Below are 24,897 nucleotides of genomic sequence, written 5' to 3' on the forward strand. Positions count from 1 at the left end.
TGCCTGGCGGCGTCTCCCTGCCCCTCATCCTGGAGATGTTTTTAGGCAGCAGTTGGTGGATACCTCTCCAATGTGAGTTTGTTGTTCAGCAAATCCGAGTGGTTTTTCAACCCAGATTTTTAACAGGCTGGCTGGCTGGCTGTATTCACACATTTCTCTCAGTAATAATATGCAAATCCACTTGGCACCTAGTCAATACCCAAAAGAGTGGAAGGATTAAAGATATTTATAAGGGTAAAAAAAAAAAAAAAAGAGGCTCTGCTAACTGGGTCTTTCCAGAGAGCTAATTTACATGTCAGCATTATTTTAGCATTCGCGACAGAATCCAGAGCTCTTAAGGACATCAGAATACAACCCTACGGCTCCAGTTTTTTTTTTTTTAATTCCACAGAATGTGCTAATTTATGTATAGTTTCTCTAAATTGAGAAAAAGGGATTTTCCCTTGTGATACTGAGAAGCTATAAATATTTTTATTTTCCTCTACCCCCACCTTCCTGCATTTCATAAGGAAAGCACCCAATCCTCTCTCGGCTCATCCCTCAAGTTAGTTTTACCCAGCACCCATGATCCCCTCTGGGTGGGAGTGCTGCCGTGAGCCTGAACTTTGCTCCTCCGGCAAGTCCCTGCAGTGATGAGCCAGGCCGAACTTGAACTTGGAGCAGTGCTGGGGGCTTGGTGTCTGGCTGGGACTGTGTGTTCCTAACCGCAGAGCTTTGTGACCATGCAATAACCTCCCCCACCCTCCCCGAACCCTCCCAAGGAGTAGCGATTTTATCTTTGATTTCCTTTTTTTGTTTTGTTTTGTTTTTTTTTTTTTGTTTTTTTGTTTTTGTTTTGTTTCCCCTCATAAACCCGAACAATGTAGGTGTCTAGTCATATACAGGTCTTAGCAAGAAAGAAAGTTCGAGAAATTCAAGCCGCCATTAAGGTACGTCTGGCTTGCCCAGTTGTAGGGGGCTTTTCATCTCCATGGTTACAGGCTTTTCCTTTGTTTTCCTCCCTTCCCTCACCCTGCAGGTGTCTAGTCACATTCAGGTTCTTGCCCGAAGGAAATCTCGTGATTTTCATTCCAAGCTAAAGGTATGCGCTTTTCTGCTTTTTGGCCTGTGGTTGCTATGCATCTTACTTCCTGTTTTCCATGGTGACTGGTGAATGCCTGGTGCCGGGATTCTTGTAACCTAGTTTCCTAGCATGTGAGAGCTGTTTACACTTCTTTGTGTCTAATCTCTCCGTGTCTGTACTAGCCACACATTAAACCCGTGTGCTTGTGTGGTGTGTGCGTGTGTCCCTAATAACAATGCAAATGCAGCAGACAGCTGGTCTTGATAACTTTTCAGCACAGAAACATGTTTAAGAAACAAAACAAAACAAAAAGCCTTCCAGTGTCCGTCAAATAGCTCTGGACTAGGAGAGTTTGTATCCAGAGATACCCAGTAGATAGACTGTTCCCACCCACTTTAAAAAATTCAGAGTGATCATGAAATGACTTTTTTAAAAAAATAAATATATATATTTCATTTATTTATTTGAGAGAGAGAAAGAGACAGAGAGAGAGAATATGAGCATGCTAGGGCCTCCAGCCAATGCAAACAAACTCCAGATGCGTACACCCCTTGTGCATCTGGCTTATGTGGGTCCTGGGGAATCGAACCGGGATCCTTTGGCAAATGCCTTAACCTCTAAGCCATCTTTCCAGCCCATGAAATGACTTTTAAAAACATATTTAGAAATTATTTTAATTTGTGCTTTTGATGTATTTTCTAGAATGCTTACAAAAGATATCTTTTTTTCCAACACCGATAGTATTATTGAACAGATTTCTTCCACATTCCCTCCCAATACTGTTTGTAAGTGAAAATGCTCTTTTACTAAGAGAAATCTGAGCCTGGGATAGTGGTTCCCACCTGTATCCCAACAAGGCAGGCAGTGGCTGTAAGCTCAATGCCCCTTGTCCATATAGGAAGACATTATCTCAAAAACGTGAAACCGAGGTAGAGAGAGGCAAAAATGATGGATCGGAGAGGTGAGGAGATGCTTGGTCAAACTCATCTTTACAGGCGTGTTTATACTTGACTTAACCCAAACGTATGCTTATATGTACCTCGCTTTATGCACTGTTACAGTACCTTTTACAGCAAGTACAGAAATAAATAAAATAAAGGCAGTGGTACTTTTTAGATCCAAGTCCTTTTTAGATCCAAGTCCTTTTTCCTGCTTCTAAGCTCATAGTAAAGCAGGAGTGACTTAGATGTCTCCATAATGCTCTTGTTACATTAAGAGCATCGAGGCATCGCATTCGGCATGGAGGACCTTTACTGTATAGTAAAACTAATTTAGGATCATTCTTTCGTTTCCCCTGTGTGTCCCCCTAATTAATGAATTATTAATTACAATCATCCCATCTGTGACTTGGTTGCATACCAACGCACAGTGTTGTATCTGGGCCATGGCCACTGGGACCCCCTTCCCCAAACCCTTCAGCTTTTCAATGAAAGCCAGGCTAGCTGTGGAACAGGGCTAGCTGAGCTGAGGAAGGGGCACTGTGTGTGCCCTCTGCAGTGGGCAGCATGCTGGCTCGCTGGCTCGCACGTGTGGCTGATGGTGGCTGGCTTGGAGCTGCACTGGCTGAGCAGTTGGAAGGCTAAGATAACATCCTAGATCTTGCTTTTTAACCAAAGCTGCGGTTCTCTCTATGTGGATGTAACTACCCCAGTGTTTGCTCAAGTTCTCTCTCTGTTTCTAGTTTCTCGGGGTAATGAATTAATGATGTGCAAAGAAGTTTACAGATCCCAATTTGTTCCTATCTGTGATATTATAAATGGCTCTATTTTTTTTATTTTGTATTATGTGTGTGTTTCCCCTTGGCACACAGGGTGGGGGTGGGGCTCAGCCTTGGACCAGAAGCCCTAAAAGAATGGTTCAGACCCTGTGGGATAAGGGGGGTGAGGGTGGGAAGTCACTTGGTGATTTTAAGAATGTTCTTCCTTAGCAAGGAGTTTGCTGTGGCTTTGTACATATGCATGTAATCAGATGGACATACTTGTGTTTATGCCTGTTCTTATTCTTTTTTCTTCTTAAACTAAAAAAAAAAAAAAAAAAAGGCTTTCCCCCACTTTCAGCCCTGGCTTCCTTTTGAGGGTAGACCCGAAGAGAAGGGGGCTGGCAAGAGGCTGTAGGATTGCCACTAGTTTTATCATTTAAGCTCCAGGAACCCCCTCTACCTTATCCTGGCTCCTATTCTTCCCTAATGCATTCATTATTCCTAGAAAAATGGGACCTTTTGATTGTGCGTCTGCTGATAGCAAATCGAGCGTTCTGGGCAAACGCTCCTCATGGTGGGCACTTGTTATCAACCCCTTATTACACGTAAATGGGATGAGGTGATGATACATGGCACTGTTGGGTGAGCAATCATTGAAAGAGCCACAGTGGGACCTGCAGAGATGGCTTCAGGTATTTGTCTGGGAATCCCAAGGACTCATGTTCAAACCTCTAGGTCCCATATAGCCAGGCGCACTGTGATGCAAATGCACAATGTCGCACATGCGCACGAGGGGGCACGTGCATCTGCAGTACATTCGCAGCGGCTGAGGGCCCTGTGTGCTCATTCATATTCTCTCTCTCAAAAATAAGTGATTTATTTTTTTAAAGAAAGAGCCACAGTGAAATGTGTGAGAAATCCCAAGGATAGGAACATGAAGAATGTCCTTTTAATAAGCGATTTCAAAGACAGGCATTTTATTCCCTTGAAGAGCCTTTGGTGTCCTCTCTTGTTTAAGCATGTTATTATTTCAAGGATCAGTATTGAGGAAATAAGAGTTCCATGAGTGTAATGGACTTTACAGACGTGACCAAGCCCAATAAGGAGTATTGGTGGGATTTGAATCTCCCTCTTCCTGAATCCTAAGATGATATTCTCTCAGATAGGGTTTCAAGAAGCAGAGATGAGAGACTATTTTCCAACAGAAGGTTTCAAGCCGGCACACTGTTGATAATCTGCCATGATTCATGGTCCCTGGAGCTGGGCACAAAGCTCTTCCGCTAAGTGCCTGCCTTTTACCACTGAGTCTGTAATTAAGATACGGGCTTATTATGATGGTGGTGGTCATCCGTAATGTAGTGGGTTGTGTGGCCCTTGCTCCATACAGAGTTGCTCTGTCACCAAGGGGTAGACAGTGAGAATAAGTCTGGCTGTCACTTTACCTGCTTGCCAGTCCTTCCTCCTCTGGACATTTATCATGGCCCCGCCTCAGTAGCCATTCTTAGGTCCTGCAGAGAGGTGGGCGTCAGGCCCCATTGGAGGTCTTGGCTTGGCCTCTGGCCTCTAGCAGTGCAGGAAGTCGGGATGAGTTCATCCTGGGGTCGAGCGGAGTGCCTGCCGTGGCCTCCCACGCTCACTGATGAGGTCAACTCACTACCGAACTTGAAGTCATCCCAGAATACAACTGTAGCTTCCAGGTGGGTGGCGGGAATAGCAGGAAGTGGCCAGGATTGCATGAGGTCATTGTCCTTTGCTTGGAGATGGTGATTGGTGACTGACCATCCTGGGGTCTGTCCTTGCTGGCACTACCTCCTGTAGGCTGGCCTCCATGTCTCCGCTGGACGCCCGGGCCAGGATCTTTGGTCTTCTGGGAACAGCGAAGCCAAGATGACATTTCCCTGACCTCCCACGGAGTCTGAGGAAGCCCTATGCCCATGCCTGAGGCCTCTGCCTACGTGCTTCGAAGCCTCTCCTTTCCTCCTAACAAAGGGAAAGGTGGAACAGTTCATCTTGCCACAGGTTTTCCAGTCCATTTTTTCTTTTACATTATTTACTTATTTGAGAGAGAGGGGGAAAAAAGGGGGGTTGTGAGGAGAATATGAGTGTACCAGGGCCTCTAGCCATGTATACCAGTGTATCATTTTTTAAATTAATTATTAATTTTGTTTATTTGTGTGTCTGTCAGAGAGAGATGAGGGGAGAGAGAGAGAGAGAGAGAGAGAGAGAGAGAGAGAGAGAGAGAGAGAACTGGAGGTAGGGAGAATAGGTGCACCAGGGCCTTCAGTTCAGCCATTGCAAACAAACTCCATATGTGTACACCACCTTGTGCATCTGGCTTACATGGGTCCTGGGGAATCAAACCTAGGTCCCTTACCTTTGCAGGTAAGCACCTTAACCACTTTATCCATCTGTCCAGCCCCAAATTCCCTTTTTGAACCCAAATCTTACTGAACCTGTACTACATCAATGAGTGAAAGTAGATGCAAGGGAAGTCCAGGAAGTTCACAATGTCACATGCTTAGTGGCAGTGCATGGGGCACTGACTGAGAAACCCCTTTGCTTCAGGCAGAGGAGGGGACTGTCCCCCAATCTTTACAATGTCCCACTCACAGCTAGTTGTTCTGGGAGGCAGTTCAGTGGGTAAAGTACTCGAAGACTTGCGTTCAGTTTGCAGAACCCACGTGAAACTGCCAAGCATGGTCATGGTGGCACCTGCTTGTAGTGCCAGTGTTGGGAAGACAGAGGCAGCACTCTGGGGCTTGCTGGCCAGCCCGTCCCGCTTGCTTGGTGAGCTGTCCGCCAGTTACTAAGAGACTTGTGTCCAAAATGGTGGATGGCATTCCTAGGAGTAACACCCAAGATTGTCCTCTGGCCTACACACACACACACACGAGCACTTCTACACATAGTGTACCCCACATATGAACATGTCCATGCATACGTACAAACATGCCTTCATAATAGTAAATTTTAAGAAATTTCATGCATCTGTTTTCCACGGCCCTCTGAGGAAAATAGCAGATGTGGCCTTATCACGTTCCCAGTGACACACCCTGGCTGCAGTCGCTCTCTAGAAAGTCAGTGTAAGTCCCAAAGGTTACACCTCTGTGTTGCTGCTACCTGTGGTGGTTCTTAAATGCCTGTTGGCCAGAGCACCCCTAAATATGCAGATTTAAAATTGTTTTAATCTTAGTAAGTAAAAAAATGACCCTATTGGGTATAGATGTTCCACATAGATTTGAGCTTCAAAACTGGACAGGAGTGACTCTTGGCATTCACTTAAGAAACTCATTCCAGGTTGGAGAAATGGCTGAGTGGTTAAGGTGTTTGCCTACAAAGCCAAGGGACCCCGGTTTGATTCCCCAGGACCCACATAAGTCAGATGCACAAGGGGGTGCATGCATCTGGGGTTCGTTCGTAGTAGCTGGAGGCCCCAGTGCACCCATTCATATTCTGTCTCTCATACAAAACTAAGATATTTTTTAAAAAGACTCCCATTCCCCGGTGGGTGCTGGGCATATAGAGTTGCCCATGTAGGTCCTGTGTTCTGGGACAGCACTAAACTTGCATGAGTTTCCTGCCCATAGCTAGGGCTTGGCAGTATAATTTACACAGGGCTGTGTTGAGGCTGTCCAGAGAAGAGAAGACCGGGTCATTGCAGCAAGGTCCATGGAGGTAGGAGGTGGCCCTGGAACTTGGCATAAAGGCAGCTGACAAATGTCCACAGAGATGGGCTATCAGGATCACCCTGATACCCGTGGAGGTATGTCCAGGGTGCTGACCAGATCAGCCCTGCGTCTTCCTGCCGTGTTGGGAGCATTCATCTGTGGGGAGCGCACAGATGTTGTTAACATGGACCCTTTGACAACAGACCTCTCGGTTGACTTTTGGAGGCTAGCTAGTTAGAATGAAGGCAAGTTGGAGGTCAGGGCCTACTGCCTAGGTTGCTGTAAGTGACGCGGAGAAATAGGCCCTCACACCACGGGCTGGCCTGTGTAGCACAGGACTCTTAGCTGTCCTTGTGACCAGCCTTCTCTGACTTCCCACTCCAGCCCACTTGGACTACTCTAGTCTGGCGGTTCTTTTTTCCCCCTTGCCGTGTACAAAGAGGAAATTACGTTTACACATTCTTACCTCTATTATTACTACTATTTAATTGAGACAGAGTGTCATGTAGCCCAGGCTGGCCTTGAACTCGTAATCCTCTGACTCCATCTTGTAAGTCTGGGATTGCAGGTGTGAGTGGACCACCATGCTTGGCTATGTTTACAAGTTCTCTCCTTCTTAAGTCTGCAAAATGTGTACCAGAGCTTTCCAGGAAGACTTCAATGAAAGCATTTAAAATGGTGCTTATTAGAGGTCGCATTTTCTTAAAGTAAGTAATTAGCTGGCAGTGTGCATCAGATGAACTAGGGCATTTTTTTTTTTTTTTTTTTTTTGAGGTAGGGTCTCACTCTAGCCCAGGCTGACCTGGAATTCACTATGGAGTCTCAGGGTGGCCTTGAACTCACAGCGATCCTCCTACCTCTGCCACCCGGGTGCTGGGATTAAAGGCATGCGCCACCACGCCCAGCGAACTAGGGCATTTTTGTTCTGTTGTATTGAGAGAGAAAGAGGAGGGTGGAATGCCAGGGCCTGCTGCTGCTGCTGCAAATGAACTCTTGGATGCTTGTGCTACCTTGTGCATCTGGCCTGAGGTGGGAACTGGGGAATTGAACCCAGGTTGACAGGCTTTGCAAGTAAGTGTTTTTAACCGCTGAGCCATCTCTCCATCCCCCAACTAGGACGTTTTATGGCCGTATTTAATTTATGTGAAAGGTCTGGTCAAATGTGGTGGCTCCTGCCTGCATCGCAGCACGTAGGAGGCAGAGGCAACAGGGTTGTTACAGAATCAAAAAGTCTGGCTCGCAGGCCAGCGCAAGACGTTATCTGCAGAAATGAACAACGCAGGAAGCCCTGGGCAGAGAAGAGCACCGAGCAGCACGTTTGTACACTCCAGTAGGGACTGTCTTTGATAAAACACACAATTTCTTTAACTTTTTAAAGCAGAAGCCATCAATTGGCAGAAACATTCTGTGTTTTGTCTGTTTTTCTCTACCCACCGTCCTTCTCCAACCCGCCCGTGTCCCTCCATTTCCCCTGACCCACAAGTCTTTTCTTCCCTTTGTTTCCTTGAGAAAGTCGAATGCAGTGAACATTCTTCCTTTGCCCCTGATGCACCATTAGAGGAGGTTAACTACCATCAGCCATGAGTTCATGCTTTAACCATCACGCCAACTGGAGACTCTTCCTCTGCAGTGTGAAGTGGCGACAAAGGACAGACTTGGCTCCTATCGTGGATGATATCAGTTGTGACAAGAAGATAGAGGGTTGTGGACATAGTGAGAGAGGGTTGGGGATAGAGCACATGGCAGAGCATTTGTCTAGCATGGTTGGATCCCCAGCATTACAAAAGGAAGAAAAGAAAAGAAAGAATGGAGTGATGCAAGTTAGACACAATAGAAACAGACGTCGGAGAATGGGGAGAAAGCCCCTGCGGGTTCCTGAGAGCCTGTGAAGTCGGAAGTGCGGGCAGCCGCGGTCAGAGCGCCAGGTTGCTGGAGATCCATCTTCATTCAGCGTTTTGTTTTAACCTGTCTGGGCTCAAGAGCCTGAGAGAGATGCACTTGTGCTCTTTGCGGAGCCACAAGGGAGGTCAGGTTTGGGGAGTCCCTGTCAGGGATGGCAGGTCCGCACATGGCCCCTGCTTGGACAGAACCCTTCTGACCCATGACTGTTCTGGGGATGGGTGGGTTTGGATGCCACCAGCTTTGTAGCTGGCTTGGTTCCATTACAGAGGAGAAGAGGAACCCACATAGCTGCAATGGCAAGTGATGTCGGGGCCCGTGGAATACGGGTGTGGGAATTCCACAGTTGCCAGCTTGGAACTGGTCACCTCATTTTGCCACCAGCAGCTCCTGCGCTATGTGAGTTGATTGTCATCGGACGCCACCTCTTCCTGGGCCGCGGGAGACAGCGGCATGGTCTGAGGACCAGCTTGCAACAGTGGAACTCGTTCTCTGCTTTCAAATACTCCACTCAGTGTGCGCTCACCACACCTCAGTCACTCTTGTGAAGCTCTGGGGATTTAGTCTCCTCGCGTGGAGAATGAACCCAAATTAGCCGTGTGTGAGACAAGCCCTCTTTCCAGCCAGGAGTCCCCACTCAGTGCTCCTTGTGTCTGTCTGCCTAGTTGGTTCACTGAGAGGTGGCCCAGACCCCGCCCTGCCCTGCCCGGGGCCAGCTTTCCCTCTCCGCAGCAGACACCCCCACCCAGGCACTCGTAACCCACAACCCACGCTCGGGGTGTCGCACCACCGCCCCCTTCCTCACTGGAGCTGGAGCAGGCTACTCCTGCCTTGTGTTTGACTGTGTCGTCTCTCGGCAACCTGAAGAGGAAAGGAGGTCTTTGCTCTCCCCTAACTTCGCGCAGAAAATGTGTTCGTGTCTGGTCCTGGGCAGGAAACGAAGAAAACCCTATACTTTCTAATCCCGCTTCTTCCACCAGGGCAGAGAAAGACTGGAGCTTCTCTGAGCACGTCCTGCCTGTGGTTGATGATGGACTGCTTCAGAACCTACTTGGGTTCCCCTGTGACCATTTTACTCATTTTTGCCCTAGTGGCTTTGTGATTTGATTTCTGAAGCCCACCCACAAACACAGAATCTGCCATTCCTTCCACTAAGCGAAGAGCTTAAAACCCAAATGTTGATTTGTTCCTGTCGGGTTCACAAACTTCCCTGGGGCATTACTCACGTCTACCCTGCCACTTCCAGTTTGTGCCGCCACTGAAATCTACCCCCGGAAAGACAGACGGGCATCTCTCCCCACTGTGAGGCTCCTTTTGTTCCTGGTCATTTTGTTCCTGAGGAGTGGGTCCTGAGCAGACGAAGCATGAAGCTTGGATAGCAGCCTCCCCTATCTGTGGTAGCACCTAGACTTGGCCTTGTCATGGATTTGGAAAGCCATGCACAGTCTTTTCTGACATTTTCTCTTTTCTTAAAAAAAAAAAAATTATTTGAGAGACATGGAGGCAGAGAATGCACGCGCCAGGGTCTCTTCCCACCTTGTGCATCTGGCTTATGTAGGTACTGGGGAATCAAACTTGGGTCCTCAGACTTTTCAGGCAAGCGCCTTAACTGCTAAGCCGTCTCTCCAGCCCTTTTCTGGCATTTTCTAATCTTCACTGGTTTCTTCTACTCTCATGACATGCCCTTTGTCCTCAAAGGCACCTTCATTCACTGATCTTTAAGTAAATTAAATTCAGATTGGTGATGTTGTCCCCGCCTAGTGGGATGGAATTGGAACCCCCACATGTGGTGTGGCAAGGCAGAGCTGACAGTGGGAGCCCACCTTTGTGTGAGCAAACCGAGCCAGGCCTTGCGTTTCTTCTTGAGGGTAACAGAAGCAGCCCACGAGAGACCGCCTGGCTAATAACCTCCAATACAGACAGTGCAGAGAGGGACCTAGAATAATAGCCCAGATCCATTCCCGAGAGCAGAGACCAGAGTCCCCAAGTGTCGGATCGTGAGCTGAATAAAGCCGGGGTGCGTCTTTGGGCCCCACAGGCTGCAGGTGCATCAGACCTCAAGGCTGAGGACGCAGCATTCAGCCTGGAAGCCCCCCGAGCAGGACCGTCCTTGCTCCTACCGTGTCAGGGAGGAAACAGGCTCGCAATGACCATGGGATTTGTCAAGGGCCACAGAACCCATCCTAGGACGCTCTGGTGCCAAAACCTGAGCTCTTGGCAGAGTGACTCCGAGAGTGGTCCCGAGGGCCAGAGCTGTGCATGTTGGTGCCCCCCCCCCCGCCCTTCTCCTCTGTGGGCTGGAGAGAAACCCGCGTGAGTGGTAAGGACCCGTGCTTAGTCCACAGCTCAGCTCCTGCTTCCACGTTGCTCCCGTGCAGAGATAAAGGACACCAAGCGAGGGTGTCTTCTCCCGATCACCCTGCTCTGGCCCAAAGCTTCCTGGGAGTGTCACAAGGCACAACGACCCGGCTCCTCTCCCGTGGTTCTTTGTGAAGGAAGGCCCACGTCCCCATGAAAGGAACTGCTGTGGACAATTACAGAATGCTAAACATAGCTCGGTACATTTAAAAATGAACAATGCGTAAAAGCCTTGAAAATTTTTTTTCTTTGATGTGAATGGAGTCTTCGGCATTTGGAAATACAATACGATGAATTAATTACTACTCATTAGGCGGCAAGTCAGGAGAGCGATGAATGTGCCTTCCCTCCTCCGCATTAGCTGTGGCCTGACCGGAATCGCCCCTTTTGTATGTACTCCTGCCTTCCCTAATAACAAGCAAATTAGAGATCACGGCTAGAAATAATCCAAGTGCCCCGTCCTTTCCCCAGAGCCATCACGTAGTTTTGTGCCGTTCATCTGTTTAAGGGACGCGGCTCATAATTGCAGAGGTCACGCGAACCCACGGAAGTATCTTGTGTTTTGTCTTTTTCTGAAAAGATTTTTTTTTTTCCTCCCCCGAGCAAATTGCTGTCCCCTCCTCTCTCCCCTGCTCTGTGTTTTTATACTAACTGGGGGAAGCATATTTGAATAAAAACATCTAGTTTGTGGATCTAGGGTCTCTTTTGACTTGATACAGTTTTTCTAACATAGTGGCCGACTTTCCATCCATTGTGAGGGGATAGTGCTTGAATAAATTGGAATATATTGATTTAGCGTGCTCTTCATTGACCTGTCAGCTGTGATGTTGTATATATAATTGAGCACACTCCCTTCTTATGTTAACTTTGAAGTTTGTCTGTGGATTATGCCCAGAGAGTGTGAGATGATCTCGACAAAACATCCACATGCCAGGGAAGCCGAGGAGAGCAGGCTAGGCCATGCCGGTGTCGCGCCCACACGGGGCCCTGGGGTTTAAGAGCGCCTACCTCAGCCATCCACCTTGGGGGTGCTGTGCTCCCCTCATGCATATTACATGCAGACATTTCCCAAGCACTGTCCATTTCAGCTACAAAGAGGAGGCAGTGAGCAGAACGGGCTGTAGCTGGGACCTCGCTCTGCTTCATGAAATATGAAAGCCTGTTTACTTAGTAACAATAACAAATTGAAAAGCTTGGGGCTGAGGAGCTTATGCGTGACCCAGCCTGCTGGGTCCTTGCGGCAGGGGCAGTGAGGCCATTGGTGGCTTAGCGTGGCAGAAACTGGTTGTTGAAGAAAGCAGGGAGGATAATAGACACACACCTAAAACTCAGAGGGCTCTGTCACCCTGTCTCAGTTGGGCCATTTGTTCTTTGCTTCCCCCCGCCCCCCATCACCATCTAAAGACCTGTGGCCCCTCTCTCCTAAGTGCACATTGCAGGGAATGAATGGACTCAAAGTCAGGTTCAGTTGGGGAAAGGACACTTGCCGTTTCTTTCTTCAGTCTCCAAGCAGTTAACCTTTCCCATTCTTTGGGATAGAGGAACTTAAAATCAGTAACAAAGCAGTGCGAACTTGTACAAGCTTTTTGTATAGAATATAGTTTTTTCTAATGCTCACACACTTTTATGTATACACACACACACACACACACACACACACACACACACACACAGTATTTCATGGGATCTAAGACATTGTGAAGTGTAGCTCAATATTGACTTACCAACAGTGTTTCAAGATAAAACAGTGTGTCTGTCCTTTGTAGATCTCAGACATAGAAACATTGAAAGGCTGGGTCTGGAGACATGGCTTAGTGGTTCAGGCGCTTGCCTGTAAAACCTAGGGACCCAGGTTCATCTCCCCTGTAGCCACATAAAGCCAGATGCACAAGGGTGGTACATGCGTCTGGAGTTTGTTTGCAGTGGCTGGAGGCCCTGTCATGACCATTCTCTCTCTCTGTCTGCCTCTTCCTCTCAAATAAATAAATAAATAAAATATTTTTTAAAGAAATGTTGAAAGGTGTGAGCACATCTTGGAGTAAAATTACTTCAGTGTACACATGTAGCCTGCAGGTTGAGATGTACTTGGGCCTCTCTCTCTAGTCCGTCAGCCCTTTCCCTGTTTTGTGGGGTTGCAAGGGCAGGTAGAGAGACGTAAAAGGCCGGCGTATTAGACCAGAGTAACACAGAGAAGCAATTCACCCAGCTCTGACCTCAGGGTTATGATTTTTCCAAAGCTAGACATGAGTCTCTGGCTGAAAATGACGATTGAGAGACTGGCCATTGGGACCGCTCAGCTTGGCGTCCTCCCGAGGGCCCACCCTCAAGGGAAGAGGGTCTGAGGCCGCACTCTCCACCCCGATTTTCACGGGACCCATCCTTTTAATTTTCATATGCTCATCATAGGCGAAGAGGGAGTGCTATAAAACTAACCGAATAGCCCCCACTGCAAAAGGTAGGAAAATCACTGGTGTAGACATTTTAGTCCATTTGTAGAAAATTGCCTATCCTCACATAGGTAGGTCAAGTGCAGAAAGAGCCAGTACTTGAGATGAAATTTCCATCCCACGCTTGGCATCTCACTTTCTGGACAGGCAGCTGAGAGGTGCCCAGATTTTAATAGCCTACTATCTACTTGCTAGTCATTTATTTTTTGTTTTTTTTTTCCATCTTATATAATACATACTTATAAAGGACCTCACCATTCTTATAGCTGTAGGTACTTTCAGAACCCGAAGGATGCAAGAGAATAAATTGCACTTCTGTATATTGCAGAAATTAGAAGATGTAAAATGACTTGCCCATGGTAATGCAGCCTGCTTGTTTGGTCAGACAAGGACGAACTAGGAGCCAGCTTCCAACTTCTTTTCCTTGACTCCTGTTCTTTTCTGTCAAACAGCCCAGGCTCCTACATAAGCAACCGATTTGCTGCTTGCTGGCTTGTGTGCTCTTGTCCCTGGGGTAGTGCTAGGTAGTAAAAGAGACAACCTTGAAACAAATAAGAAAGGTCTTACTCTGGGCTGGGGAGATGGCTTAGCCGTTAAGCGCTTGCCTGTGAAGCCTAAGGACCCCGGTTCGAGGCTCGATTCCCCAGGACCCATGTTAGCCAGATGCACAAGGGGGTACATGCGTCTGGAGTTCGTTTGTGGCTGCTGAAGGCCCTGATGCACCCATTCTCTCTGTCTGTTGCTCTCAAATAAATAAATAAAAATAAACAATTTTTTTTTAAAAAAAAGAAGTCCTCTTAAGGAGCTTACTAAAAAGCAAAGGGTCTTGTTCCAAAGCTGTGCGACAGAAATCATCAAGATGGGATCTCTCCTCCTCTCCCGCATGGACTGAGCTCCCCAGTTCAAAAAAGAATGTCCAGTTTTGGTGAATGTGTTGAAGAATTTTTTATTACGTGCTGGCAAAAGGAAGCATTTCAAAGGAACCCTAATAGCACATAAGTTGCAGAGGTCCAAGGGACGAACGTCTGTCCGGACCTGGACTTTGGGTTCACGAGTGGCACCCATCCCCGTGAACCGCGGAGTCGCCCGTGTCAGCGTTTCCTAAGCGCGGGTCGAGCGCGCAGGGTCTCCGGGCTGCCGTTTTCCACGCGCCCCCAGCCTGAGCCCCAGAAGAGTCGAAGGCCTCGTGGCCAGGCCCCTGCCGCTGCCTCCGCTTCTGCACTTGCCTCGAGAGCGGGTCTCCCCTCTTGCTAGCAAGTTTTCTTTTATCTTATTGTTTTAATTTCAAGCGTCCTTCACTGTGACTAAGAGACGTGTGCCCTGTGCCCGCAGGTCCCCCTGGGCGGGGCCGCAGGGAGCCACAGGCCCGTCTGGGTGGGTCGACGGGCACCGACCTCATCTTCCCTGTCTCCACATCACCTGAGACAACACGCCTGAGGAAACGGGCTCCTCGTTAGAGGGCTTGACCAGTGGGTCCTGTCCTGTCAGAGGGACAGCCCAGAAAGAGATGGCAGGCAAGCCTCGAGTGACCCGGGCCAGTCTGGCGAGGGCCTGTCACCCAGCAAGCCCCCGGGCCCTCTCGGTGTCTTCTAGCTCCACGACACGGCACGGCGCATGGCCACTGACTTGTGCCCCCTTAGCAGCGGGTTGGAGGCTTGGCCCCCTTCCCCTTGTCTTTCTCTCCTTCCCCCTCTCTTTCAGATTAACATTAGGTTTTTTTAAAAAATTAAAAAATGGAAACTAATTATGAAAAATTGCCCAATTTTTCTGGGGCAATGTGCCATCTCCTTTTGGAGGACTATAGTGGGTCTTTTTTTAGGAGCCCCCAGAATTGTTTTGCAGTCTTCGACTTTTTGTTTTTTTTTTTTTTTAAATTTCAAGCTCCTGTTGACCTTGTCTCTGGCACCACAGGGGGTTTATTCCTCACCTCTGGCTCACTCTGTAAACATGGAAGCGGCCTTCCAGCCTGCACCAGGCACGGGAGCCACAGCTGCCTTTGAATAGCCCTTGCTGTGCACGCTGAGAGGGAGCTAAAGAGGGTGCCCCTTTGATGTCACCTTTTTGTCCCTGCTTCCGTGGCCTCTGGGCCAGGAGTATGGCCCCTTCCCCACAGGCAGGACCCTCCACACCCTGACCATGAACACTGCTCTGCCTTTGACCCTGGGGCCTGCCACAGGAAGGGCCGCCTGTCTCGGGCAAAGCCACACAGTCAGTTGAAGGGAGCAGGGTAGCTTCTGTCCGTGGTGGTGGTTGGGTGCCCTTCGTAATCATTATGTTTTTAAGATAGCCATCTGAATGGTACATTCCTCCTAAAGTGTGAAAAGCAACCTTCTGTGTACTTTATGGCCCCTGAGCATTGTGTTTTGTACCCGTATGTACTTTTTAACTGAAGAAGAGAATAATCCTGCCTTTGTACGCAATCCTTTTAACAAACTGTTTATTATTGTATCCAGGTAACAAGCATGGTAAGTATATTCTCCAAACTGAGTATTCTGTACTATAGCTGTGCTTGGCAGCTTCCCCTCCCCCCCCTTTTGGCTAGCTTTGTATTATTACCAGCCTTGCCCTGTAGAAAAGACCCACCTAGGAAACAGAGAGACCACCTACCCTTATTTTCCCCCCACGACCTCGGCCTTGGTGAAGAAGCCATGTAGCCTTAGCCCTACAGCATGTGCCTGCCAGCATGCTGCTTGGCCGCCCCCTGCCCTGCCTGCCCGCTGCTTCTGAGCCCCCCCCCCCGCCAGCCCCCCTGCAGGTGTCTGCCAGGGCTTCCGGGCCTTGCATGACCTCAGCAGCGCCTGGCATTGTGAGAGCAGGCGCAGATAGGGCTCCCGCTGCCCGGTGGATGGCCATGCCCAGTGTGCCGCTCCATTTCTCCTGCCACCTTTCCCTTCGGGGCAGGACTTCCCCCCACCTCCCCGGGAGTGTGGTCGCTGGAGAAATCCCCCGGAAATAGACCCATTGTCTGCCCCTCGGAGGCTCTTTTCAGATTGGAAAGTGGACTAAGATTTGAAACCGCGCCCGGCGCCACAGTGCGGCCAGCCAGCAGCCAGGGTTCCGCAGGCCTCCTGGCCATGCCCGTGGTCCCCCGTGCACGTGTGCTTCCGGCCCCCGTCGTGGCTCCGAGCTGTAGTCCTCGCGCTTGTGGCTGTGCTTGTTCGCCGCCCGGTAGCCGTGCGTTCTCTGTTAAACCGTTGTGTCCCTGTCGCCTTCAAGGATCAGACGGCCAAGGACAAGGCCCTGCAGCACATGGCAGCCATGTCATCGGCCCAGATCGTCTCAGCCACTGCCATCCACAGCAAGCTGGGGCTCCCCGGGATCCCACGCCCCGCCTTCCCAGGCGCGCCGGGGGTAAGTCAGGAGCCGCGCCCGGGACAGATGGGGGCTGGCGCCCAGCTGCTGCTCGGTGGGGTCAGAGACCACCTCGTGGTAGACTGATGCTGGGAGGAAAACACTGAGAGAAACTGGGCATGGCGGCCTGTGCCTACAATCCCAGCCCCTCAGGAGGCTGATGAGGCAGGAGAGTCTCAAGTTGGAGGCCTGTGCTGGTTTACATGGCACGTTCAAGGCTCCCCTGGACAACTTTGTGATTTCATGCTTAAACTAAAATTAGCCAGGCCTGGTGGCACACACTCGGAAAGCTGAGGTAGGAAGATCATGGTGAGTTCAAGGCCAGCCTGAGAAGCCTACATAGTGAATTCCAGGTCAGCCTGGGCTAGAGGAAGATCCTACCTTCAAAAAAAGCACAAAGCATCACCCCCACACACACACACAAACCCTAAAATTAAAAGGTACTGGGCATGTAGCTCAGTGATCGGGCACAGACTAGCAGATGGATGGGCTAGGATGTAGCTTAGTTGGTGTAGTGCTTTCCTGGCATGCACCAAGTCTTAGGTTCGTTGCCCAGCACTGTGTAAACTGGGCACACAATGTACATTCATGCCTGTAATCCTAGTCCTAGGGAGATAGAGGCAGGAAGATTAGAAGTTCAAAGTCATCCTTGAGTTTGAAGCTAGTCTGAGCTCTATGAGACACTGTCTCAAAAAGCTAACATACAGCCAGGTGTGGTGGTGCATGCCTTTAATCCCAGCATTTGGGTAGCAGGATCTCCATGAGTCTGAGGCCACCCTGAGACTCCCTAGTGAATTCCAGGTCAGCCTGGGCTACAGTGAGACCCTACCTTGAAAAACCAAAAAGAAAAAATAAAACAAAACAAAACAACAACAACAAAAAACAACTAACTATAGAGTCCTGGGGAGATGGCTCAGAGATTAAAGGCACTTGCTTGCAAAGCCTGCTGGTCCAGATTTAATTCCCCAGCCATGCATATAAAATCAGATAGCCATTTGATTGTTGCAGCAGGAGACCCTGGCATGCCCATACACCACACACACACGCACACACACACACACGAATAAATAAAGTAATCTGAAAATAGTTCGAATGAGAGAGAGAGAGAGAGAGAGAGAGAAAGAAATAGTGACAAAAGAAGGCAGAGGAGATACGTTAGAGAAAAAGCGAGGATGAGAAGAAAAATGAGGAGGAGAATTAAAAAAGGGTTGGAAAGGAATAGAAACAAGAAAAGAGAACGAGAGGAAGAAAAAAGGGATCCTTGTTCCCCAATTATATAGAATTCAGTAGTTCCCTTTAGTTGTGACCCACCTCTCTTACTTTTTATCATTGGTTTCCTGCCCTTTGGTCTCTGTCTCTTTGTCTTCTGGGTCCGAGTCGCCTGGCCCTCAAAGAGGTAGTGTTTCATTTGGACTGCTACTAAGGGTTGAGAAGTTGTGTGTTACAATCTTGTTTGAGCCCCAGGGTCATCTTCAAAGCCTTGGTGTCATTGCTATCTTACAGACGAGCAAGTGGAGGTAACTCAGTCACAGTCAGATGGGTAGTGATGTCAGGAGTCAGCTCCAGGGCTGTCTTTCTCTCTCTGGTAGTGGAGAGCTGGTGCCAAAGACCTCAGCTATGCCCACAGCAAGGCATGTGCCTATGTGGCTTCTCTGAGCTTCTGGCTGTCTTGTGTCCATTGCTTCATAGGACCTTGGATGGTGCCCACTGTGGGGTTAAACTATGACACAGGGAAGTGGAGGGAGGAGGAAGAGGCTGGGGTGTATATAGGCGCAGGGCCCACTTGTACACAGTGGTGTCTGCATCTGCTCTGGAGGAAAGGGATGTCACAGCTTGCTGTCCTTCATGGGGGGCTACAGTGTGCATTCATCCCCCAACCATGCTTTGATGTGAATTTATAACCCTACAGCCTTTGCTTTCTGCCTTTCAGTTCTGGCCTGGAATGTTACAAACGGGACAGCCAGGATCCTCTCAAGAGTAAGTCTGGGTAGGAGCGTATGCCGTGGGGAGCTAGCTAGACTCAGCCCACCCTGGGGGAAGTTCTCCCACACCAAACTGTCTTTGGCTTACAAGAGAAAGGAAAGTTAAATTGAGATGCCAGAAGATGTCCTTTCTTGTGTCCCCTTGAGGCTGGGAGCTAAAGACCCAAAAAGGGGCTGGAGGGTGGCTTAGCAGTTGAGGTATTTGCCTACGAAGCCAAAGGAGCCTGATTTAATTCCCCAAGACCCACATAAGCCAGATGCACGAGAGGGCGCATGCATCTGGAGTTCATTTGCAGTGGCTGGGGCCCTGGTACTCCCATTCTTTCTCTCAAATAAATAAACATTAAAAAAAATTGTTTTTAAAGAAAAAACCAGAAGGTGTGTAAGCACCTTACTCCCCCTTCCGGTGCTACCTTTAACCCAGTGGGAAAGCAGAGGGGAGCCTGGCCCTTCATGGCTTTGGAGAAGGCAGTGCCAGGGTCTGAGAAAGCCACGGAGGCAGGCTGCTAACCCTTTCTTCCACAGCTCTCCCTGCAGGATGGGTGCCTAGTGGAAAGTTCTAGAGAGCCCTTGGGAGCAGGGAGCAAGTTCAACTAGCCAGAGACAAGGGCAGTAAGGGGTAATGCAGATAGAAAAATCTCTATATTGGGCAAAAGACCTTGAGCCGTTTGGCCTGGAGAAGCACAGCCTGAAGCCTGTCCCAGATCCTGGCTGGACTCGGTGACTGTGACCTCGGTGTGTGCACAGGCCAGAGGAAATGGCCAGAAGCAGCTGCCCCACCACGTGGAAGTCAGGCGGACACCTGTCCATTTGTCCAACTGAACAGATGCGGCCCTTTGATGTCTGACATCTTGAGAGACAGAGTCTCCTCTGTTCCTCTGTGTCACCAAGGCAGCGAGCCGCACAGTGGGCGAGGGGCACAGTGGGCGAGGGGTACAGGTACCAGGCCTAGGCAGGAGCCACTCCTGCTTCTGTAAGTTTTGACTTTCGTCACCCATTTGTCCCCAGCGTCAAGCCATTTGTGCAACAGGCCTACCCCATCCAGCCAGCAGTCACAGCCCCCATTCCAGGTAAGTCTCCCCTTCTCCTTGTCGGGCGGGAGAGGGCCAGCTGTGCCTGTTTAGTCCCCAGGCTGTGGGGATGTTTGCCTTCTCCAAAGCTACACGTGCCGTCGTCATTGTCTTGGCAAAGTCATGGTTGCCCTTCCCAAGTTCCCTCCTGGAGGGAAGGAAGCTGCTTGGGAGAGCCCAGGCTTCCCCGCCAGGTCCCGAGTCCCCTCTTCTGATGGATCTGTAACGAAACAGGAAGCCTGATTGCCTTCCCCTCACGACACCGGGTCACACTTAGAAAGGGAAGTTGTTGCGGTTCCCCTCTCTTCACTGACTGCCCGAATTGGGCAGAGATCACTTATTCAGCTTCCCCTGCCTCCTCGTGCCCCTTCCGTAAAGGAGAACTTAACATGGGGGCTGAAGTAGGAAACCCAAGTGTGGCTGGCACATCTCTCTCTGCCCATCAGATGCCCACTCCTCTTCCAAATGTACGCAGAGTCTCTCAGTTTGGTACCCCGATGTCAAATGCGTTTACGTGTTGCCCTCTACTAAAATTCCCTGGAGCATCCGCAGGGAAGAGGCTGTATACTGGGGAGCAGTCTTAAGGAAGATGGGCGCCAAGAGGCGCAACAGTGTGGGGTGCGTCTGGGTCTCACAGGAATTCCCTCGGTTGCCCTGTTCTTGGGTTTGTCCTCCGCGGGACCACTTTGCCTGGCATTGGCCGTCCTCCCACCACAGTCCTTAGCCATCGTCTCTGCGAGCCTCGGCCAGAACGTCACCGCTGTCGAGCCGAGTCCCACCCCTAGGTGCTGGCGGAGGGAACTCAGTTGGCCTTTTCTTCTGTACCTTGCTCCTTCAGAGCCCTGCTCCAGTGTTAGCCGGGGTCTTGGAGGGAGACGACTGGCCAGGGGTAACGGAGACAATTGGTTTTCCAGGATTTGAGCCTGCGTCAGCCCCAGCTCCTTCCGTCCCTGCCTGGCAGGGCCGTTCCATTGGCACAACCAAGCTTCGCCTGGTGGAGTTTTCAGCTTTCCTCGAACAGCAGCGAGACCCGGACTCGGTGAGTGTGCGCGGAGGGGCATGTCCAGTGGGGTCTCGCTCTCATACCTGTGTTTGCAGCCACCGAGCAGCCCTTCATCCACGGAGAAGAGCTTATCTTGTAGGCAGATAATTCCAGCTTTAAAGTAGGGTGTTTTTCATTGCTGCTCGGACCACTTCCAGGAATCGCTCAGCTGGAGGGACTGCCTTCGCTGGGCTCTTGTGACATTTTGTGAGCCCTCCTGTGTTGCTGACACAGTGCAAAGGTATTAGGATATTTGGTCACAGAAATTCAAGGAGCATAGGCACCGTTGAGTACGAGTACACAGGTTAAGTAAATGTTCTAAAGTCACATAGTTAATATCTGATGGTTACAACTGCAATCTCAAGTCTTTCAAATTCAGCCATTGTGCTATACCCTTTTCCAAGACTTTTTTTTTTTTCCCTTCAAACAATCGTAAGTTATTGTCCTTGGGAAAAGTACCCGACTACTAATTCGATAGCTGAATGTGGAAGGCAGTGGTCCGTGGTGCTGTAAATACCAGTGACACGGGGCATCTGGACGCTGTTTGTCATTTTCTTCTCTTCCTTCTCCACCCACCTCATCTTGTGCCCATCATCCCATGCATATGTGAGCCTCCATTCTTCCCCACCCCACGAGCCTGTACCCTTTGTTCACACCCACTCTTTGGCTGCAAGTGTGAGTGTTGCATCTGTGTGTGGGTGAGCCTCAGGCAGAAATCGGAGGAATCATGAGTTTGTCTTGGGAGCCTCACCAACTCCCATCCACACTCTCCGTCTCCCCATCCCAAGCACTTGGGGCCACCCAAAGCAAGTGGGTCCCAGGTAAGCTACATGTCACCGACCTCTCTGCTGTTGCTATTCAGGAGAAAGTGTCACAAGGAGGTACACAGTCAGTTGGAAGTCACAGAGGTACTGAGCCTTGGAGGTGACCTCCCGGACACCTCTGGAGCCCATGCTCGGCTCACGAGGAAGTGCCCCAGGGAGATTGGGGATCAGTTGTCACCACGGTGGCCTCTATAGAGAGCCCATGGGGCATAACTGCATGAAACTTCTTTCTTTTTGAAGTAGGGTCTCCCTCTAGCTCAGGCTGACCCGGAATTCACTATGTAGTCTCAGGTGGCCTTGAACTCATGACGATCCTCCTACCTCTGCCTCCCGAGTGCTGGGATTAAAGGTGTGCCCCACCACGCCCACTGTTCATGAAACTTTGGACAACTGGTAGAAACTTAGAGTTGCTTCAGAACTGAGGGCAGACAAGAGAATGATGCTAATAAGAGGGCAAGGAGATGCCTCCTGAACCACTCTTCCCCAGTGCCTGGCAGCTGTACAGGAAGAGCAGGCTTGAACAACCGAAATACAAAAAAGAGTAGGCTGGCAAACTAAAGTGCATCGAGGTGGGGGTGTTGTGACAGTGACAGATTATCTTCCCATTCTTTCTGGCTGAAGGCTGGGTCTGGGCTTTTGCTTCTGCAGCGGGTGTTTGTGCAGTATTTTGTCATTCTGGTCTCACAGTACCTCACAAGACGAATTGGGTTTCCCTCCGTTCACACACGGAGAAACTGAGGCCTAGGCGCATGCAGTGACTCAGGGCAGCTAGCTAGTACACCAAGGAACCAGGAGTCCCCATCCTGCCCACCCTCCTGTCACTGCTACAAACCCCACCAGGGCTGGAGGCCCCATGAATTGTTTGTCAGGTCTGAATGGCTCTGCACACACAACTCCAAGACACCGGGAAGCAAAAGGCTCCAAGATAATTTGTGTAAGATGGTGGAATTTGTGTGTGTGTGTGTGATGTTGGTACACTATGTGTGGGTTTATGTGTGTGTGAGATGTGGGCGCACTGTGCGTGGGTTTGTATGTGTTTGTGTGTTCATGTGTGTGTGTGTGAGGTGTGGGTGCATGTGTGTGGGTTTTTATGTGCTTGTGTGTGTGAGTCCAAGGGCACCCTTGGGTGTCGCTTTAGGCACACAATCACTTCTTTACACCATCACTTCTTTTGAGACAGGGTCTTTCGTTGCCTTGCGGCTCTGGGATCCTCCTGTTTTCGCTTCCCCAGGGCCGGGCTTGCAGGCACGCACCACCGCACCGCCATGCACGTGGGTATCTTACAGCAAACTCGGGTCCTCGTGCCCTCGAGGCTGGCACTTTGTTAACTGAGCTGTCTCTCCATCTCTGCAGCTCCTGTGGACTGTTTTGTCACACTAAAAAGAGCTTTTTTTGTTCTCTTGAGGTAGGGTCTCACTCTAGTCCAGGCTGACCTGGAATTCACTCTGGAGTCTCAAGGTGGCCTTGAACTCATGGCGATCCTCTTACTTTTGCCTCTTGAGTGCTGGCATTAAAGGTGTGTGCCACCATGCCTGGCTCAAAAGATGCTTTTAATGAAGACTGACCGTGGTGTCTCTTCCTCTCACCATGCACCTGTCAGGACCCAGAAATTCGCCCAGTTTCCTTTTTGTTGTTCCTGGTTATTGTTGGGCTTAACATTTGGAGTCTTTCTGGTAGATTCACTCGATCTACTCTATAAATATTTATGCGAATGCCCCTGTGCCAAGGACTGTGGGCTTCGAAGAGGGACTACTGCCAGCCACAGCTTCTGCCCTTGCAGAATGTATTGTCTTGTGATGGAGACAGATGATTACATGAGAGATCCCTGTGACATGTAATGCTTGACAGGGAGGAAATACCCTGCAAGCTATCAGGGACCAAGGACCAGACCAGTCTTCCTAGTAGAAGTGACCCTTTCACTGACGGGTGGAGGATTAAACAGGGAAAGAGTAAGGCAAAAGAACATTCCAGAAGGCATGGGCCTGAAGCAGTAATGGAAGTGGTGGACTATCTTGGTAAAGGCAGGCTTGCCAAGAACAGAGATGTTGACTTGTGCGCACTGGATGGAACCTGCTCCTGTGAAATGTCCAGCTTGACTGGCCTTGTACCGCCTCACTGTTGAGTCATGAGACGCGGCCATGTAGAGTGGACCCGCACGTGTATCTTCTCGTTGCCTTAAGTCGGTGGGAGAACTAGCGAGTTGGGCTCTTGGGCTCCTGGAGAAAATCATATTTCCACGTTAGGAGCTGGAAGTGGGGAACAGGGAGCAAAAGCAAAGCCTCTTGAACTCCAGCCACTTACCCACAGCCAGCGTATCCGCGTTAGGGATGCCCCGGCCAGGGAAGTGTAGGTCGTCCTGCCATAGAGCCACCCTGCCGGAGAAGACAAGTGTCCACACGCCACGCATGCACCGTCACGCTTCCCTGGGTGTGCGTGGAGCACCCCCCAAAGCACAGACGCTTAAGGCTCTTCTGTAACATGGCACGGCGTTTGCATATAGCCCATGGTCATCTTCCTCCATGCTTTGAATCGCCTCTCAGTCGCGTGTATGTAAGTCGTTTCCCTCCGTGCTGCCCAGGGCCTGACTAGAAGGAAAGGCCTGTACGTGCTCAGTGCACGTGCAGTTGGGAGTAGGTGTGTCCGGGCCTGGGCTGACTGGCTTCATGAGGGGAAATGGAGCCCGTGAATTTCATAGACCAGCTCTCTCCAGAATGGCAGGGGACCCTAAGTGCTCATGTGGACGGACAGTCCTCCTCTCAGCTGAAAATTACTTGCTCTTTGGATTAACCATTTTATCATTTCATGACTGGAGATAACGGTTCAGTTGAATAACACTTGCCTAGTATGCACAAGGCCCTGGGTTCAATCTCCAGCATTATTAGGAAAGGGTGGGGAGTAACGTTGCAGACAATAAAAATACCTTCTGATGTATCTAGTGGTACTTCTCACTGATATTAGGATATGTGACAATATTAAATGTTGCCACCCCAAGCTGTCACCATTGTGAAATCGTCTCGCTGTCACGTCAGCTCGGTGGATGGCATCACTTCTGATGTTACTAACACTTCTACAGTGAAGTGCAGATGAGTTAGAGGTATGCAAATGGACACCTGGCCGGCAGGAAACTGCGCGTCTATTTAATTTTAGTGTGACAATAGGGCCCAAGGTTGTTTTAATGCTAAAGGAGAAAAGTGGTGGCTGACTCGTTGAAATAAGGCAGAATTATCAAAATTATCTCAAGCATTTGGCAACGCCTCAAGCAGCAGCCTTCCTGATGACATAATGTGTTCTCTGCTAGGTGCACACCCGGTGCGGTGCCCACACTTGGAGTGGAGCTTCAGGGTCAAGACGGGACTCAAATATGCGCAACATTGGGGTGGTTTCTTTGGCTCAGACACTTTCTGTGACCTCCTGGACATTTAACTTTCATATGATTTTGTCCCAGCCATAGGAATGTAGAGCCAATTTAAAATATTCAGCTTGGGCTGGAGAGA

At 49.7% G+C, this 24,897-nt stretch overlaps 1 protein-coding gene across 3 annotated transcripts in view; it reads left to right on the forward strand.

The window, feature by feature from the left end:
* Positions 1–24,897, forward strand: part of Tead1 (TEA domain transcription factor 1) — a 283,371-nt gene that overhangs the window by 204,399 nt on the left and 54,075 nt on the right. The window contains exons 4-9 of one of the 3 annotated variants that reach the window (XM_045144853.1): positions 867–929; positions 1,019–1,081; positions 16,351–16,485; positions 18,416–18,462; positions 19,476–19,537; positions 20,452–20,576. In XM_045144853.1, coding sequence (XP_045000788.1) covers positions 867–929; positions 1,019–1,081; positions 16,351–16,485; positions 18,416–18,462; positions 19,476–19,537; positions 20,452–20,576 — 495 coding nt within the window. Of the gene's footprint in view, positions 1–866; positions 930–1,018; positions 1,082–15,587; positions 15,600–16,350; positions 16,486–18,415; positions 18,463–19,475; positions 19,538–20,451; positions 20,577–24,897 lie in introns of all 3 variants that reach the window. The other 2 variants (XM_045144854.1, XM_045144855.1) reach the window with 2 other exon arrangements.

This window comes from Jaculus jaculus, chromosome 3 (assembly GCF_020740685.1).
Source record: "Jaculus jaculus isolate mJacJac1 chromosome 3, mJacJac1.mat.Y.cur, whole genome shotgun sequence".
Taxonomy (NCBI): Eukaryota; Metazoa; Chordata; class Mammalia; order Rodentia; family Dipodidae; genus Jaculus; species Jaculus jaculus.